The 19642-nt window shown below is 36.5% G+C and overlaps 1 protein-coding gene and 1 non-coding gene across 6 annotated transcripts in view; both read left to right on the plus strand.

Moving 5' to 3' along the window:
* CERT1 (ceramide transporter 1) overlaps nucleotides 1-19642 on the plus strand; it is a 117271-nt gene that overhangs the window by 17813 nt on the left and 79816 nt on the right. For 4 of the 5 annotated variants that reach the window (XM_078067180.1, XM_078067177.1, XM_078067176.1 and 1 more), the window contains exon 3: nucleotides 13905-14021. The exons of the other annotated variant lie outside the window; for it this stretch is intronic. In XM_078067180.1, coding sequence (XP_077923306.1) covers nucleotides 13905-14021 — 117 coding nt within the window. The remainder of the gene's footprint in view (nucleotides 1-13904; nucleotides 14022-19642) is intronic. 5 annotated transcript variants of the gene reach the window in all.
* LOC118541336 (U2 spliceosomal RNA) lies at nucleotides 8064-8256 on the plus strand. Its single transcript, XR_004920061.1, has one exon. It is a non-coding gene; the product is annotated as a U2 spliceosomal RNA (small nuclear RNA).

Genomic DNA, 19642 nt, shown 5'->3' on the forward strand with positions numbered 1-19642 from the left:
GGACAATGGATATAAAAGGTTCAGACTTTGGTAATTGTTAAGTCAAGTGATTGTCTCAGAAACGGAGTAGTTATGAGTCGAACAGATGAACATCCGCCAAATCAACCTTACTGCTGGTCTAACTGGCACCTTGACATTCTCTGCTAATGATGTTCATTGAATTTTCCATTATCTAGAATGTCTTTTCCCTCCTCCACTATCAAAACCCTGTCTTTTCTTTGGGTCCAAACCAAGCCACAACTTTTCAACAAACCATTCCTCATCTTGTCTTAACTATAAGATTCTTAAAAAAGAAACATGGACTAAGCAACTGTTAGTGCTAAGCATTGTTAGGTATTTTATGTTACCTCCTTTAGTCATCCTAATAATCTCCTTGAGTCTATTAATTGATGTCTTTAAGTAATTTAAGATGAAAGAATTAATATCTGAATTTCTCAAGTGAAATGAAGTATTTCAGGCTCAGTGAAAAAAAGAAAATGCATTATACTATCCTTTCTCTGCTGGGCTTCAGGCTCTCTTGGGTTATAAGGTTTTGCATGATCTGCCGTCTTCTTAAACTTCATTTCTTGCCAGACTTCCTCCTCTCCTAGTGTCATTTCCAGTCATGCTATACTTTCAGGGTTTTATCTAGGCTTGCTCTTTCCTGCCACAGATCTTTATATGTGCTTTTCTTGCTGTTTGGAATGTTCTTTCTTTCTTCCTCTGTTCATTCCATTTCATCCTTCTCTTGGCTCAGGTATTATTACTTCCTTGGAAACCTTCCCTGGCCTACCTGACTAGATTACTTCCTTTATTATAGGCTTTCTTAACATGATGCACCTTTCTTGTTTATGGCTTGTTAACAGTTGAAGTTTTACATTTCTTGTGTGATGATGTGGTTAATGTGAGCTCCACAAAGTTAAGGACCTATTCATTCTTACCACTGTATCCTCAGTGCCTCAAATGGTACTTGGTAAATCATAGGTGTTCATAAATATTTCATTGATTGGCTGGTTACATAGATAAATAAATGAATGAAAGTTTTAAATCATGGTTGTCCAATAGAAATATGTGAGTCACAAATACAAGTCACATATGTAATTGAAAATTTTCTAGTAGCCACATCAAAAAAGGAGAAATAAATGAAATTGATTTATTATATTTTATTTAATTTAATATCCAAAATATTGTCATCCTAATGTACAGTCATAAGAAATTCTTACTGGGGCGCCTGGGTGGCTCAGTCAGTTAAGCATCTGACTTTTTTTTTTTTTTAAGATTTTATTTATTTATTTGACAGAGATACACAGCAAGAGAGGGAACACAAGCGGGGGAGTGGGAGAGGGAGAAGCAGGCTTCCTGCAGAACAGGGAGCCCAATGTTGGGCTCGATCCCAGGACCCTGGGATCCTGACCTGAGCCATGAGCCAAAAGCAGATGCTTAACGACTGAGCCACCCAGGCGCCCCAAGCGTCTGACTCTTGATCTCAGCTCAGGTTTTGATTTCAGGATTGTGAGTTCAAGCCTCATGTTGTGCTCCGTGCTGGGCATGGAGCCTACTTAAAAAAAAAAAAAAAATTACTAAGATATTTTCATTCTTTGTTTTCTGCCAAGTCTTCAAAATCCAGTGTGTATTCTACACTTACAGCTCATCTTAGTTCAAACTAGCCACACATGGCTAGTGACTACTATATTGGACAGCACAGGTTTAGATGTCAAAGCATATTGAAAATAAATTCAGGGCTGCCTGCATCATGGTCCAGCCTTTACCTCAGGGTAAATATTAAAAGCAGGGTTTTGTTTATTCAGAAATTCCCAAAATTGAGGTAAAAATAAGAGACAAAATACCCAGAGGGTACATCAAGTCAATATGTTAAATGAAAAAAATTGAAATGAATACTGAATATTTCCCTCAATATTTGTGTGTTAGGTTTACAAACAGAAAAGGAAAACAAAGTCTTAGGAAAGATGTTATGCAACTGGGGACAGTGAGATTATGCAAACTAACCTTGTCTGGGAATCTTAGGTTCTGCTCTCTTAAAGTAGGTAACATTTTTATTAAGTGGCTCTTGTTATTTTAGCATCTTTTATTGTAGGGTGAGTCTTGGAAGGTTTCTCTGGCAAAGTATTACTGTATTTTAATGAGTCTGACGATCAACTTTAAGATGCACTGTTATTTTATATGTCACATTGCCAATTCTAGTTGATACCATTTGTAAGACAACATCCTAAAATTTGTGTGTATGGCGGGGAGTTCTATAATGGGCAAAATGAGGTATTTGAGTAGAAATCTCAAAGAGGAAAATTAACGTGGTGAATGGAGCCCTGGTAAGGAGCAGCAGTTGTCAAGTTCCTCCAGGGCTAGTTGAAGGAACTATAAGGAGGTCTGTCTGGCTCGAGGCCTGTATGGTTTATAGGCAAGGGGAAAGTAGTAGGAAAAGTAGGCACAGAGGTGGTGCTCCTAGTTGTCTAGAGCCTTGTGGATCATTGTAAGGACTTTGACTTTTTATGCTGAGTGAGAAGGGAAATTATTGGAAGCCTGAGCAGTAGAGTGATTTAATCCTAGTAACAGGATCACTTTTGGCTGCTTTGTTAGGAATAGATTGTAGGGCGCCTCGGTGGCTCAGTCGTTAAGTGTCTGCCTTTGGCTCAGGTCATGGTCCCAGGGTCCTGGGATCGAGTCCCACATCGGGCTCCCTGCTCGGTGGGAAGCCTGCTTCTCCCTCTCCCACTCTCCCTGCTTGTGTTCCCTCTCTCGCTGTCTCTCTCTCTGTTAAAAAATAAACAAAAAATCTTAAAAAAAAAAAAAAAGAATAGATTGTAGAAGGCAAGGATGGAAGCAGGAAGCCAGAATTAGGCAGCCCTAAGTGGCTATGCAAATAATCCAGAGGAGAGATAGCAGTGGTTTGGATCAGAGTAGTATTGGTGGAGATTATGAGAAATGATTGGATTCCAGATTTATTTGGAATGTATAGCTGACAAGGTTTGCGGATTTGCTGATGGATGCCTCATATGATGTGAGAAAAGTGAAGGGTCAGGTGATTCAGGTCTAAGCAATTGGTAGTTACCATTTACAGAAATGTAGAAGCCTGCAAGAGAAGTTTGGTGAAGCAAATCAGATGGCCATGTTTGGATGTGTTGAGATTCCTCTTAAGCATTCAGGAGAAGATACAGAAGAGGCAATTAGGTAAAAGTTTGGAGGTTGGAGGAAGAGGCCTGGTTGAAATTATAAATTGTGTATGTTTGTGTGCACATGAATGTACATGTGTCACATGGTATGTGTCTGTGTAAATTTATCTTTTGATCCTCAAGTCATTGACTGTTTCTTCAGAATTCCTTTTTTTTCTCCTGTGTGTTTAATCTTTGATTTTAATATTAGTGATTTTGTCAACTGTTTGATGACATTGTCTCCCTTTAACAATGGGATATAAAGAGAGAGTAAGCAGCTGGCTTTCAGGGGACTCTTGTAAGGAAAGAGACAGCTCTTTTTATAAATCATTTTTAACTTTTATTTTGGAATAATTTTATACAAAAAGTTGCAAGAGTAATTTGATAACTTCTGTGACACCTATTTTAATTTATTATTATTTATTATTATTTATTATTTAACTTTTAATTTTGAAATAACTGTGCTTTCACAGAAATTTGCAAAAATAGAGCACAGGGGTTTTATTTATCCTTCATCCAGTTTCTGTGCATGGTAAAATCTTATGTAGCTGTAGTACAGTTGCAAACCCGGAAGTTGATATTGGTACAACCCACAGACCTTATTCACATTTTACCAGTTTTACGTGTACTCATTTGTGTGTGTGTACATGTGCATGCATGCAGGTGTGTATATGTAGTTCTATGCAATTTTATAACTTGTAACCACCATTACAATAAAATACAAAACTGTTTCACCAGCAGAAAGAACCCTCATTCTACCCCTGTATAGTCACTGCTATCTCTCTTCTCTCCCTCCAGCCTACTCTCTCATCCCTAACCCCTGCAACCAGTAATCTTTTCATCATTTCTGTAACTTTCTCATTTTGAAAATTTTACATAAATGGAATCATACAGTGTTACCTTTTGAGATTGGCTTTTTTCCTCAGCATGATTTCCTTAAGATCCCCTAGGGTATTGAGTATATTGATAATTTGTTCCTTTTTATTGCTGGGTAGTATATGTATAACAGTTTGTGTACCATTCACTGGTTGAAGAACATTTAGGTTGCCTCCTTTTGGGGTCTGTTACGAATAAAGCTGTTAATGAACACTGGTGTGCATGTTTTTATGCGGACGGTCGTTTTCTGAATTTCAGTCTCCACATTCGATAAATAAATGTTTTTTCAGTGTAGGTCACTGTCCTAGGGCCCGAATTATACTGGTATGCCAAACAGGGCCTCTATTGTACACAGTCTTTAATCACAAATGGTTTTATAGATACATTAAAGTGCTCTTAAGGCAACGGGCATGATTAGGATCGCATTGTACATGTGCTTTTGTAACCTCTTTATTTTCTTCCCACATATTAAGATGTCAAATTTCCAACCTTTGGAAATACTGTTTTTGAATGGATATCTAATACTCTATTATGAAATGAACATTTGCTATTTTTGGACTGCTTATTGCATCATCCAGAGGTCCACTCAGGGAACCAGAAACCACTGCAGGTATTTCCTCAGAAAGTGTTCAGAACTCAAAGAACAAAAGAAAAACATCGTGGGTAGTGCATAGGTAGTAACTGCAGAGACCAGCTTTTACAAATCCTAGGGCCAGGGGAGTGAAGGGATGAAGTTGGGGTTATCAGAAGCTGTAAGTTGGATAGAGAGCCCTGTAGAGTTGGGAGTTGGATCTCTGAAGAGAATGGGTTGCCCACTGGTGCTGGTACCAGTATCACAGGAGCCTTTTGGGACTAAGGCTTAAACCTGAGTTGAAAGGACTGCTTGATTAGGGAGTACTTTCCGAAGCTGAGGCTCAGACATCTGGAGACGGTCTCACTGTTTATCTGCTATCTCAGAAGGAAATGCACTATGCAACTGAGTCTCAGACATCTAGAAGGAAAAGTATACCCAGTATAGTTGGTGCTAATATCTCAGTAGTTTGAAGGGGGATGTTGTAGAGCTCTACTTCGCATATCTAATAAGTGGCCCTTGCACAGTCGATGCTGGTACATCTGAGGTGGCTAGGTGAGTCTGGTTCACGGAGTTCTAAAAGAGGCTGGAGACTGGAACTGATTGTCCCTGCCAGGAGGAAGGACCTTTGCTGGACAGATGATGGAAACAGTATGCGATCAAAAACACAAGTTTTTTTTTCTACCTTCCTCCTGACTTCGTCTCCTTCTAGCATGTTGTCCCTATTGGCAGAACCTAACAAAGGAGACTAGTAGAGGAAAATGTAGTGTGTAGCATCCCAGTAGCAATAGCATAAAACAGTATAAAAGGGTGGATTTAAGAGAGACAATATGATTAATAAGTGGCATGCTCATTATCAAATGAGCTTTTAAAGAATTCCCTACTGTGGGTCTGAGTAGAAGGTCTTCCAAATGAATCTGCAAAAGCCAGATTCTCATTTTCTCCTCTCACCCCAGCATCCCTCCAGCCCATCAACTCCCCTTAATTAGTATATGGGCATCTGAATGAGGCCTAGATTATCAGGCTGCTGTTATGCTACCCTCCCCCACATCTACTGCCCCTTGTCTCCCCCAGCCCTACCTTGATTGTGAAGCAGGATCATAAAGAAAAGCAGACAGGGAATTTTTCTCAGGACACTATTGGCAACTGTAGCATCCAGTTTCTAGTAGCAGCAGTGCCAGTAGTGGCTTCCAAGGCCCAGAAGAGGAAGAGGCCCTTCTCCACACCGATGACACTTGCGGTGTAGTCTCAGAGTTCTCTTACTTAGTCTCCCCTGGCTCCTTTCCATTTTTTGATCTTGTTTATTTATATTTCTTAGCAATATGAGCTGCCTGATACCTTCAAAATCAACCCCAGTGAGCAAGAATCAGTTTCTCTTACTTGTAATTTAGAGCACCTGTTTGATGTATTTTATTCGAATCTGATAGGGTTTATTTAATTCCTTGATTAAGTAATTGAATTGGTTGAACAAAGAAATTTTAATATTTTGTGTTTATTTGTAAAAAAAAAAAAAAGAGATGTTTGGCTTAGATCATTTTAAGTCTTTGACTTCCATGAGCTCTGGACAGGATATTTGGCAATGAGTAGAATAAGGATGAAATCTCCATTGTGGTGGTACTGGGTGGCTAAAACTTTAACAGAAAAACCAGACAGGCATCTTTTTGACCAACAGAACCTGAGAAAGGTTCTGGTACAACCAGGGCTGATAGAAAATGAGGAGGGAACCCACAAAGGAGAAGCCAGAGAAGGGGAATTCAAAATTGTGTAAAAACTTTACCCAAATCTCTGGTTGACTTCTGAATCATCTATGTGTGAGGCAGATGAAAAGTAGTCTGAAAAGTGATTGGAATAACTTGCCACCTTGGCAGAGATGTGGGGGAGCTAAAACTCCTTTAAAGAACACCTGCCATTTTTTTTTTTAGCTGTAGGTGCCGGTAGAAGGAATGTAGTTAGTGAGGAGATAATCCAGGAAAAAAGAGCTAGAGAAAGGGAACCCCAAATTCTGAATATAAAACTCTGCCCAGGTTTGTACCTGACCCCTCATTTGTGTGTGTTGCAAGCCAGAGTGAAATTACTCTGAACTGAGATCCTAGCTGCTGCCCATTAAACACATGACAGAATTAGCAATTTGGGTCTGAGCATGTTAATTGCCTGCTGAAACAAAAACAGTATTTTTCAGAACAATATAACAGAATCCAGAGTTCACAACCTAACATTCACAATATTCAGGATCAACTCAGAATTACTGAACATACAAAGAGCCGGGAAATAACACATTCTCAAGGGAAAAGACATAAATGCCAAATTCAAGATGAACAAGATGTTAGAATAATCTGACAAGGATTTTAAATTAGGTTTTATAATTATGTGAGGTAAAAGAAAATAGTCTTGTAATGAATGAAAAGGTAGGCCATTTCAGCAAAGAAAAAATATATAAAAAGAACCAATGGGAATTTTAGAAATGCAAAGAACGATATCCGAAATAAAAACCATTCATTCTCTGGGACTTATAGTAGATAAAGATGACAGAGAAAATAATCAGGATTTTGAATACAGATCAAAAGAAGTCGTTCTTAACCCAATTTGGAGGGTTTTTTTGTTTTTGTTTTAAATGAGCAGAATTAAATGGGTTTTTAGGAGTCTTGAAAGAAAAGAAAGTGAAAAAATATTTGAAGAAATTATAGTAAAACTTTCAAAATCTGGTGAAAAATATAAATTTACAGATTCAAGAAGCTCAACAAACAACAAGACAAATAGAAACTTAACACATAGTCAAACTGCTGAAAACCAAAGATAAAAAATCTTGTACATAGCTAGAGAAAATGACACATAAATGGGGAGATTCAAAGTACCATACACTTCTTGGTAAGACATGGAGGCCAGAAGACATCTTATAATGGAACGAAATAAAAAAACATTATCATTCCAGAATTCTGTATTCAGTGAAGATATTCTTCAAAAATGAAGTTAAATAAAGATACGTTTAGATAAAGGAAAACTAAAGAGAACTTGTGGGCAGACCAATATGTCATTAAGAAATGCTAACAGAACTTTTGCAGGCTGAAGGGAAATAACCCCCAGAGGCAAACAGATCTTTAGGAACTAATGAAGAGTATCAGAAAAAGTGAATATGTATCGGTAATTATAGGATTATTTTTTCCCTTTTAATGCTTTTAAGATACAGAAAATATGCATAAGCCAAGGTCTAAAAAAACTGAAGTTGCTAATAACTCCTCCACCGAGAAAACATGCCCACATGACTTCACTGGTGTGTTCTTTAATACATTCAAAGAAATAGTCCCAATATCATGCAAAGTCTTTCCAACACTTGTTATGTTGCCAGCATAACTGTGAAACCTAAACCTAATAAAGACATCACAAGAAAATTAATTACAGCTCTATGGTGGACATAAATACCATATTCCTTTACAAAATATTAGCAAATCAATAGTATATAAAAAGGTTTATGTATCACTTCTCAGCTTTTTGGCTATGATAATGTGTAGTATCTATTCTTATCATTTTAATATCTGATATATACTCTATCCAAGGACAATATAGTAAATGGATTTTGGGAACAGAGAGATGGAATAGGAGCTTGCTCCATCTCCACTTCATGCGTCGACCTTGTATTGTAGTATCTCCAGGAATGGTGCATCCTCTTGGGACAAAAAGAAAGGAGGGGGGATTATATGTCATGACCAAACGGACTTTATCTCAGGAATTCAAGGTTAATTTAATGTTGTAAATCAGTCATTGTAATTTGCCATTTTAACAAACTAAAGACAAAAATTCATAACAAATTTCAGTGGATGCAGAGAAAAAAAAAGAATCTTGACAAAATCGAACATTCATTTAAATTGAAAAAAAAATTCTTAGGGAACTAGAAGTAGAAAGGAAAATCAGCCTAATGGAGGGCATCTACAAAAACACATAATTTAACATCATACTTAATAGTGAAATATTTTATGCTTATCACCTAAGATTAATGTCAGGGCAAGGATGTCTGCCTTTACCACTTAAACGTTAACCTTGTTTTGAACATCCTAGTCATTTCAATATGGCAAGAAAAAAGATATAAAAAGGCATAAAGATCAGAAAGGCAGAAGGAAAACTATTTGCAGATGGCATCAATGTTTTACAGATTCCTTAGGTGTATTATTTAAACAGCTGGTAGAAGTAATAAGTGAATTTTGCACAGTCATGGAATATAAGGTTAATATACAATTATGAGATGTATTATATATTATAAACAGTGAAATTTTAAAAACAATTTCATGTACAGTAACATAAAAAACACAATACTCAGGAATCAGTCTGTCATCGTGCATTGTACCTGTACAGTAAGGCTAAATGAGATTGCAGAGATAAAGAAGACATGAATAACTGGGGAAATGTCCATGGATTGGAAGGGTCAATATTGTTAAGAGATCACACCGTCCCGTATTACCCTGTAGAAAACCTATCGAATTATTATTCACAACCTGGTACTAAATGTGTCTGGAAATATATATGTAAATGCAAACTACCTAGATTAGCCTAAGCAGTTTTTTAAAGGGGAGTAAAGTTTGAGGATTTAACACTACATGATTTCAGGACTATTAGGCAGCAATAATTTAGCGTTTTTGGAGTAAGAATACACATTTTTTTTAAAAGCTTTTATTTTTAAGTAATCTCTATACCCAACGTGGGACTTGAACTTACAACCCGCAGATCAAGAGTTGCATGCTCTCCTGACTGAGCCAACCAGGTGCCCCAAGAATAGACATTTAGATCAGATGGAACAGAATAGAGTCCAAAAGTAAGCCCAAACAAGGATGTGGAGTAACTGGATTTTGATAGACTGCTGGTGAGAATTTACAACTATTTTTGGCAGTTCCTTAAATGTATACCTACTTTATGAGTTAGGCATTCTACTCCTAGGTCAGAAGTGAAAATATATATTCATACAAAGATATGAATTTTCACAACAAATGTTTTCAAAATAAAAAAGTGGAAAAAAATTTTTCATCAACAGGTGAATAAGCAAAATATGCTATGTTTATTATAATTCTACTCAGCAATAAAAAGAATCAGTTACTGGTAAGACATAACAAAATGGATATATATATGTAATATCAAAATAGACTAAGTAAAACCACTGAAGCACAAGAGTACAAACTGATTTCATTTACAGAAATTTATTTAAAAATGCAAACTAATAAATAGCAGATGAAAGCAGATCCCTGGTTTCTGGAAGGTGTTGTCAGAGGGAGGGATTTTACATAGAGAGGATGAGGAATCTTCACAAGGGCTCATGTAAATGAAAACCTTTCCATCTTGATTGTGGCAGTGATTAAAATGGATAAAGTTTACTATATATTAATGATAAAAGTTCGTTAAAATTTTGGTTGACTTTCTTTGAATTTCTAAGTCTTCTTACATTCTGTCCGCTGAATTTAACCTTTTAGATAGTCTTTTCATTCTACTCTTGCCTCCACCAGAGAAATCTTTTCTAAAGCACCCTGTCATACTTTTCTAATGTTGGCTTTTGCGTCTTCTCCATAACTCTGGTTCTGGCATTTTCCTTGTTGTCTTCCTGGGAAGTCCCTTTCTGCTTCTTTTCCTGGATCTCAAATGCTTCTTAATTCTCTTGGTTACTCTCTCATTTTGGTTACACATATCTACCAGATTTGAAAGGTAAATTTTTATTTATCTTCATGGTTTAGAACTGTCATACTGATTAAGTGGCTGGGTGTAAAACCCTTAAATATCATTACTATACACTTTTTTCTTGGACTACTTAATTTTCTCATAGAAGAATCTTCGTGCAGGCAGAATGGGAGCGAAGGAACAAGTGTGGGTGCTGGCTCTCTGGGAGTCAAATAGGGGAAAGAAATGAATATGAATACTTCCTTAATATGAGTATTTCCGTATCTGCTTTTTTTTTGTTTTTCCTTTCCCCACACCCACTGCTGTGTAGGACTGTCCTTACTTCTTAAACCTGTCTGATATCATCTCTCTGAGAGGTAAGGGTGGGGCCTCTAATATTGCACACTGGTAGAGCAATAGGTGAGTAGTCACCAATGCTTGGGATTACAGGGATTTAGTTGCGTCTTTTAATGACTTGATCAATTTTGTTTTCAGCTACACGCTTACCTTTACCTTTATGGCTACCTGATGCCTCCAGTTCCCTTGCTTTTCCATCATTGCATACAAATTGGCTTGATTTCTTTTTTCTTGTAGATGTTTAATTTTTAGCTTTCTCAAGCCTGCTAACTCAATTACCACATTCCATCTTGTCAAGAGGCGCCTGGGTAGCTCAGCTGGTTAAGCGTCTGACTTTGACTCAGGTTATGATCTCATGGTTCTGGGATGGAGCCAGCGTCAGGCTCCCTGCTCATTGGGAGTCTGCTTGTCTCTCTCCCCCTCTCTCTGCCCCTCTTTCCACTTCTACGCACGTGCTCTCTCTTTCTAATAAATAAATACAATAATAAATATTGTCGGAAATTTTTGTTTATTTTTCTCTGTGGATTTATGCCTCTTGTTCCTATAAGGTTATTTTGATTGATAGTGGAAGCTTTGGACTGAATGTGTCCTCCCAAAATTCATGTTAGGCTTTAATTTCTCATTGTGATAGTATTCAGAGGTGAGACCTTTGGGAGGTAATTGGGTTTAGATAAGATCATGAGAGTGAAGCCCACATGATGAAATTGGCACCCTTCTGAGGGGATGAGGAGACCAGAGAGCTCTCTCTCTTTTATATGAGGACACAGCTAGAAAGCAGCCATCTGCAAACCAGAAAGAGGGCCCTCACAAACACCCTACCATGCTGACACTAAGATCTGGACTTGTAGCCTCCAGAACTGTGAGAAATTTCTGTTTAAGCTACCCAATGGTATTTTTGTTAGAGAAGTCCAAAGAACTAAGACAAACCAAGACAGTAGATATAAGTGCCATTTCACCTTTTGATAAATTTTTTTGTCCCTAACAATGAATTTTGACAGGGTAAAGTATGAGGCCCACCTACATTTTCCTTGATATTTTCCTTTCTGTTGTTGGCTTTATTCTATAGCATGCATTCTCAGTGGGGACACAACTTGGTTTTTGGGAGAGTAAAGTAATCTGACTTGTGTTCATTGCATTTGTGTTTGAATCAAGCAATTATCTGTTATATGTTGGGAGGTGTTGTATGTGCATTGACACATGTGAGCTTGGTTGTCTAGACTTCAATATTCTCTGAAACACATCCTTTTGAGAAGTCTGTCATTTTCTTTGCCCTGTAGACTTACCTTGCCTTGCTTTTACACATTTTGGAAACTCAAGGCTTCTGTGTTTACAAACTCTGTATCCCCTGACAATTGGTTCATCACTCTTTTATGCCACCAACCTGTCAGATTGTTGATGGTAGAACTCGCTACCTTTTTTTTTGGTACATTTTCTGTCAACCACCATCTCTGTATATAGGTATGGAGATACTGCATCTCATAGTAATGGGTGACATTCCATTGAAGTTTTCAAATTCTTTAATTCCAGCTTTCTAGACTGTCATTTTATTCTATCTCTATGCAACTCTATCAAAAGCTTGAATTTTCCACATTTCTAAACTTTGAAACAAGGAGAAGAAATCATAAGTGGTATACTTGGTAGATTTAGAAATTTGGCAAATTTTACATACTGATTTTAGATTTTATTAAGTCACACATATCCAGAGGAAGCCTAGTGGTAGGTTTCTGTTTTCAGGAATATTTTAAATGTGGCACTGTACTCACTGGAAGATGGTGAGGAGGTTTTGAAGATGTCAAGGAGGAAAAAGTGTTTGCTGGAAAAACTAGTAAATTTTGAACTAATATGTATTTTATTTTCTAAAGCTTTAATGAGGTTACTAAACAACAATACAAACTGTAAAACATTTTCAGGAATGGTAGCTAGAAATATAATGAGAATGATTATGAAGTGAAAGTTTAAAAACTTCTGGGCTATTTAGAACAATAGACTGATCAGTTAAAATTATTTACTTGGTTGTTCTTTGCTCCCTCCAAGGAAACTCTTTCAGTAGCTGGATTCCATTCTTAAGGCTTGAATATTTGGCATTTCATTAAATTTATAGTCATTATTGATGAGTGTTTAAATGTTGTCTATTATGTGTTTCTATATTCATAATTACTGAAGCAGGGTATGCATTCTTGTTTTTTCCTTTTTCTTCTTTCTATTATATTCTATCCCCACCATAGTCCGAACTATGATGTCGAGCTCATTGTGATTCAGAAAATGCTTAACTTATATCTTTAGCCAGTCAGAACTATGATTTGTTGTTTTAATCTTAAAAGAGAAACTGTTTTGTAATCAAAAGAACATTGTGAAGTTACAATGTTTTTGCTAAACAGATAGGAGATAAAAGATTGATGCTGTTAAAAGGAGGAAAGAATAAAGAATAAATCTTGGAAATGCAATATGTAGAATCAGTTCATCAAATAAGTTTATTATTACTTTGACCAGAGAGGACTTTCTCCCCTCTAAGAATAAGATTATTCACAGGAGAAGAAATTGGTTGACTATACTCTGTCTGGGAGAAGAAGAGGTGGTATATGTGATGTGATCCTGTCATATTTGAATGCATTTACTTAGCAAAAATCAAGGATATAAAATATTCATTTTATATATTCTTAGGAAGAATGTAAAAGACAACCAAATAATTGATATTTTCACTGAATGTTTACTTTTTGTTGCAGGCAGCTTCTTCTATCTAACATAGGTCTAATGTAATGTTTATTTTATTTTTGCTTTTCACTGGAAGCTCTCCTGGCTGTTATTATCAAAGACATTTAAAAAGTTAGAAGTTAATTTGAGATACTTTGAAGGAAATGTTAACATTATTTTGTGATAGAATGTAAAAATATTTTGTTTATCACATTTGATGAAATACAACTATTCATGATGAGAATTTACTTTTGAATAATGGAGGCAGGAAAAAAAGTAGTAAACACCTTCCCTAAAACTTATTTTGGTGGGTTTTTTTGTGCTTATGGTGACGTTCCCACTGGTTAAGCTAACTGAAAGCATTTGATGAAAATGTTAGCTCTGTTTTTTGAAATAAATTTATGTATCAACTCATTTGTAGGAATAGTTGGGTGAAACTTAGTTTTTGGAGCTCTTGTTGTGCTCTTTATCTGAGACATCTTCAAAAAAGTTATTTGAGTAGAAAAATATAAAAAAAATAACAGGAGTCTCCCACCAGCCAGAATGGATATGTTCATGTTTTTGCTCTTGGGTATAACACTTCTAAGAATATAATTAGCTTTGCTTTTTATTTTCTACTTTTTTCTCCACAGCCTCATGATTTTGATGAGTGCCGATTTGATATTAGTGTAAATGATAGCGTTTGGTATCTTCGTGCTCAGGATGCAGATCACAGACAGCAGTGGATAGATGCCATCGAACAGCACAAGGTAGGGGCTCCAGTGTCTACCTGTCCATGGAGGGTTAGGCAAGAGATTGATAGTAACTCCTTTAAAAAGTTTTGAGATGTAGGGGCGCCTGGGAGGCTCAGTCCTTAAGCATCTGCCTTCGGCTCAGGTCATGATCCCAGGGTCCTGGGATCGAGCCCCACAGCGGGCTCCTTGCTCAGTGGGAAGCCTGCTTCTCCCTCTCCCACTCCCTCTGCTTGTGTTCCTGCTCTTGCTATCTCTCTCTCTCTCAAATAAATAAATAAATTCTTTTTTAAAAAAAAGGTTTTGAGATGTAATATGTGTTATTAAAAAGTTGAACATTGGGGCGCCTGGGTGGCTCAGTCGGTTAAGCGTCTGCCTTCGGCTCAGGTCATGATCCCAGGGTCCTGGGATCGAGTCCTGTATCGGGCTCCTTGCTCAGTGGGGAGCCTGCTTCTCCCTTTCCCTCTGCCTTGCTGCTCTGTCTACTGTGCTCTCTCTCTCTCTGTCAGATAAATAAATAAAATCTTTAAAAAAAAAAAAAGTTGATTATTTGGGTGGTAAGGATTAAAGCAGTCCAGATATAAATTTTTGAAATAATTTTTTTCTAACACTTCAGTTGCTCTAAGGGAGTTTGTTATGACAAATATTTTTAATTGGTTTTTTTTTTTGAAGATCTAATTGGCCTTATTAAACGATTCATGAGTTGGGCGGCACTCCATCTAGCAAGTTGAGAGGCACACCGACAAATGTTCTTCATTGTTAATTAAAACAAAATATACCCTTTTTTTAATAAAACAAATCTTGATTTTTATACTTAGGATTTGCTTCATAGTGAATGCCTTTTGTATGATCTGGATAAAAGGTTTTGAAATAATATTGGATGTATAACCCTAATATTTAGAAGCTTCAGTGTTAATTTTTGTAATTATGCATGCATTGTTATATTGATAATTCAAAATTAATACCAAATTGTTAAAGCATGATGATAGCCATTTGGGTAATTTCATAGTGTAAACATTTGTAAATCATTTAATTTTTTCAAATAGGGAGCTGTTTAATAATAAACCTTTAGCAAGTATTTCCTTTGTAAATGTATAAGCCACATTCTTGTTATTTAAAGTGTGAATAAGGGGCACCTGGGTGTCTCAGTCAGTTAAGCGTCTGCCTTCCGCTCAGGTCATGATCTCAACTCAAGTCCTGGGATGGAGCCCTGTATGGGCTCCTTCCCTGATCAGCGAGGAGTCTGCTTCTCCCTTTCCCTCTGTCCCCCTCCCCCGTGCTCTCTCTTTCTCTCTCTCTCTGCCTCTCTCAAAAGAATAAATAAAATGTTTAACAAAAAAAGTGAATAAGTGCTATGTAGACTAAAGAAACGTGTGATATCAAATCTGCATTATTAGCTATTTTAGTTTATTATGATAAAACAAGGAATAGGGAAAGGTGTAAATTCATGATGCCATTCCTGAGTGTGACTTAAAAGAACTTTGTACTTACTCATATGCTTGTCTGTACTTGTTTGTTTGGGTTTCACAGAGTTGTAGTTGAAACACCTGTTTTGGTCATTTAACAGGTGCAAAACATGTACCCACACAACACACACACACTAAAACAAGAAAAACCTGTCTTGTTTGAGGTATCACAGGTATATTCTTTTTGATACTGATCATGCATTAGCTTTTATTTCTTGATTATTGATTATGAATTTTTCCTGGCATAAAGAAAACTGGCTGATGCCCATTTTTTCCCCTCTGTTTTAGCTTTAATATTATACTGATTTAAAATTCTGTTAATGTTGGGGCACCTGGCTGGCTCGGTCACAAGAACATGCGACTCTGGATTTCAAGGTTGTGAGTTCAAGCCCCATGTTGGGTGTAGAAATTACTTAAAATAAGATCTTAAAATTTTGTGAATGTTAGTTATCTTTATTACTTCAGAAAAGAGTCTAAAAATGGGAAGCAGTTTTCTTTTATGTAAAAGAGATGAGCTAGAATTCCAGATTCTGAATGCTTTGGATCTAGGCTGACCTTAATTCAGACACTACATCCTCTGCTGTGTACCATATGCGACTTTGGGTGTATGGTAATTTACCTCTTCTTGGTGTGTATAAGGAATACATGAGGTAATAGATGTAAGGTTACTTACCAGAGTGGCTGATATATTTTCTCATTTATGACAGTAGAAAAAGAAAGGGCTTTGGAGTGACAATTAAATTTACTAAATTATACCTGTTGTTTTTGGATGAAGAATTCTGCATTCAGTGAGTTACTAATGTGCATGTAAAGAGACAGTATTGTGTATTTAATCAGGGCCAGCCCTCTTACTAATGATTAAAGATGTTATTAAGTAGAACTAATTTTTACATTTTTAACGTATGACTTAAAGGCTTAATCAGCTAATATAGATTACAGGGCTGGTTTTTCTGTTTTAATTAAGCATATTTTATTTTGCTTGTTTTGCTTAGTAAAGCCAAACCAGAATTCTCTGCAAGTTCCCATTTTGTATTTTCTCCTTGAGTGAAGAAGGATGCATAAAGCATATTATTTCTTCCCTATCATTGATTTCTTTGCATCTTTGAACAATGGATAGGTATAATCTTTGGGTCTCAGGGGCATCTGGGTGGGTTAGTCAGTTAAGCAGCTGACTTTTGGTTTTCGCTTAGGTCATGATCTCAGGGTCCTGGGATCAAGCCCCGTTCAGTGGGAAGTCTGCTTGAGAATTTTCTCTCTCCCTCTCCCCCCATGCACATGCGCACTCCCTCCCTCTCTCTCTCAGATAAATAAATCTTTTAAAAAAAATAATAATAGTAATAATCTTTGGGTCCAGAGCAGTGTGACTTAAACTGAGATAACAGATTTTGGGTGAATTTAAGTTCTTAGAAAAAGGTTCAAAAAAAAAAAAAGATTCAACAGCAGGATTTCAGATACATCGTACAGACTTTTCCTTTCTGATTTCTAAAAATAGTTGATTAATAGACAGTGAAGGAGATATCATGTTAATTGTTATTAATAGTTATTTAATTGTAATATAAATTATGTGATATGTGCCAACTAAGCAACATATCAATGAATATTTAAATTGAATATGAATTCCAAAAATAAATTGCCTGAGTTACTAAACTAATTCTTAGGAGGGAGAAAATTCAAATGCAATCACTATACATATTCAACAAAGTTTTTTCCCCCATAGACCAGGAAGGGAGGTAGTGAGGAAATGTTTCCTAATTCATTCTTCAGTATCACTAAAGAATATTGAATGTGGAACCTAAATTTAGTAATTTTACTATTATGCATGCATTGTTATATTGATAATTCAAAATTAATACCAAATTGTTAAAGCATGATGATGATGATTATGATGATAACGATGACGATAAGAGCTCCTACTTACTGAGGATCACCCAAGTACTAATCATTGCATTATGTACTTCATGTGTTTATTTTCTCCCTACTCTCCTGAGAGGTGAGGGAAGTGCTGTTTTATAGTTTTATAGTAGAGGAAACGAGGTTTAGATTAAATTTAAGTAACTTGCCTGAGATTCTACTACCTTTTAGTTCATGGATTCTTTGGATTCAATTTTATGTTGATTCTGCTTTCTATCAGTTCCACTGGGAGATTCTGAATATTTGGAGGGGCAACTTGGTGGTTCATTCAGTTAAGCATCCAACTCTATTTCAACTCAGGTCTTGATCTCAGGATTGTGAGTTCAAGCCCTGCGTTGGGCTCCAAGCTGGATGTGGAGCCTACTTAACAAAAAAAAAAGCCAAGTGAATATTTGGAAATAGTTCCCATAAGCTTACCTCCTTTAGATTGTATCATTTGAGTTCTGCCATATATGTGAAAGACAAATAGGAACTCATCTTTCTGCCCATGGACTGTCAAAAAGGGCATTATATTGTTTTGGTTAGTGTTGGAGTGGTGGATTCTGAGGTCTGATAAATATGGGAATGAATCTTGGCACTACTGCTTATACTTCTTAATAGCTGGGTGACCTTGTTCAGTCACTTAGAGGAGGAAAGATGACAGTATGCTGTTTGTGTGCCTTCCCCCTCACACCACCCTCACCACCCCCACAAAAACAGAACAAAAACAAAGCAAGCAAAGTAACTCAACCAAATTTGTTGTACTTCAAAGTTGATGAGTTCCCGTCCTTCCAGCTCATACAGTTCTATTTACACTTACTTCCTCATTACACCACCTGCCCTTACAGTGACACAAGACACTTGGAACAGTGAGCCTTTTTCTCTTCTGATGTCATCAGGTGGGCCTTCGTTCCTTTTCTTGTTCTTAAGCCTTTGTTAGGGCTTCCCTGACAGGTTTTAGTAATTTTTAGTATCTGGAAGAAGTTGGAGGTTTCTGTTCTTTCCTTCCCAGGTGGCCCTTTTACTCATTCTAATAACTGTGTATCAATCTGTTTAACACACACTCATATACACCAAAAGTTCTATCTTATAGGACTTCTTTAATAATAATAATAATGTGGTGGTGGTGGTGATAATGGCTAACATTTTTGAGGATTAATGTACGTCAGATATGGTGATAAACATACTTTATCTCCATTTACTCTCACAGTCTTATAAGGTTAACATTATTATCCTATTTTTATAGATGAAGAAATTGAGACAGAAGTTAAGTAATTTGTCCAAGGTCAAATTGCTAATTAGTTAAAGGAGCCAGCATTCAGACCCAGGTCTGTCTGACCTGAGAACCAGAGCTTTTGGCCAACAAGCACTTCTGCCATCCTATAAGTATGTATTTATGTGAAATATATTTTATTGACTTAAACCATCAGACTTCTTGAATCACAATATTCCCATAGTTTTTATAGTTCTTCGTATCTCTAGTGTTTATTTTAGACCATAAGCTCCTTAAAGACTCAGATACACAACTTTGTAGGAATCAGCAAAGCATTGGACACATAAATTTTCCAGTTGAAATAATTTACAGTATTTTGTAAAACAGATTTTATGGAAGGAATTTATGATATTTGAAGTTTTTGTTTTTCCTTTAATCTTCATGTTTGCTGTTAGAATGATTTCTGACAGAAATACAGCAGGTTCTATATTCTCTGTCTGCTGCTGTTTTTTTCTCCTTGGTATTCATTCCAAAATAACTTGCTCACTAGAAGAAAAGTTTTAAAAAGATGATTCTTTGATTTAAATGTTGGCATTATATTGGAAGTTGCATAATTCATTGTGACATTAGACAAGTAGCCCCTGTGAAAGAAAGATATTCCTGAGGTTATTCTTAAATTCAAAGATTCTGTTTCGACTTAAAATATACCAAGGGGTGTATGTATACCAGACCAGTAATTTTATTTTGATATAGTGTGCTCACTTTATTGTGTGGAGTGCATTTGTATTCTGCATTTCTCCTTAAGATTTGAGACACTACTAAGTAAACGATTTTTATTTTATTTTATTTTGAGAGAGAGAGAGACCTAGCAGGGGGAGGGACAAAGGGAGAGATCGATAGAGAACCTCAGGAGGCTCCATGCCCAGTGGGCTCCATCCCATGACCCTGAGATCATGACCTGAGGTGAAATCAAGAGTTAGACCCTTAACCAACTGAACCACCCAGGCACACCTAAGTAAATGATTTTTAAAAGATAAGGTTTTTATTGCTGTTTTTTTAATCTCTTGGCC

This window comes from Halichoerus grypus, chromosome 2 (genome assembly GCF_964656455.1).
Source record: "Halichoerus grypus chromosome 2, mHalGry1.hap1.1, whole genome shotgun sequence".
NCBI lineage: Eukaryota > Metazoa > Chordata > Mammalia > Carnivora > Phocidae > Halichoerus > Halichoerus grypus.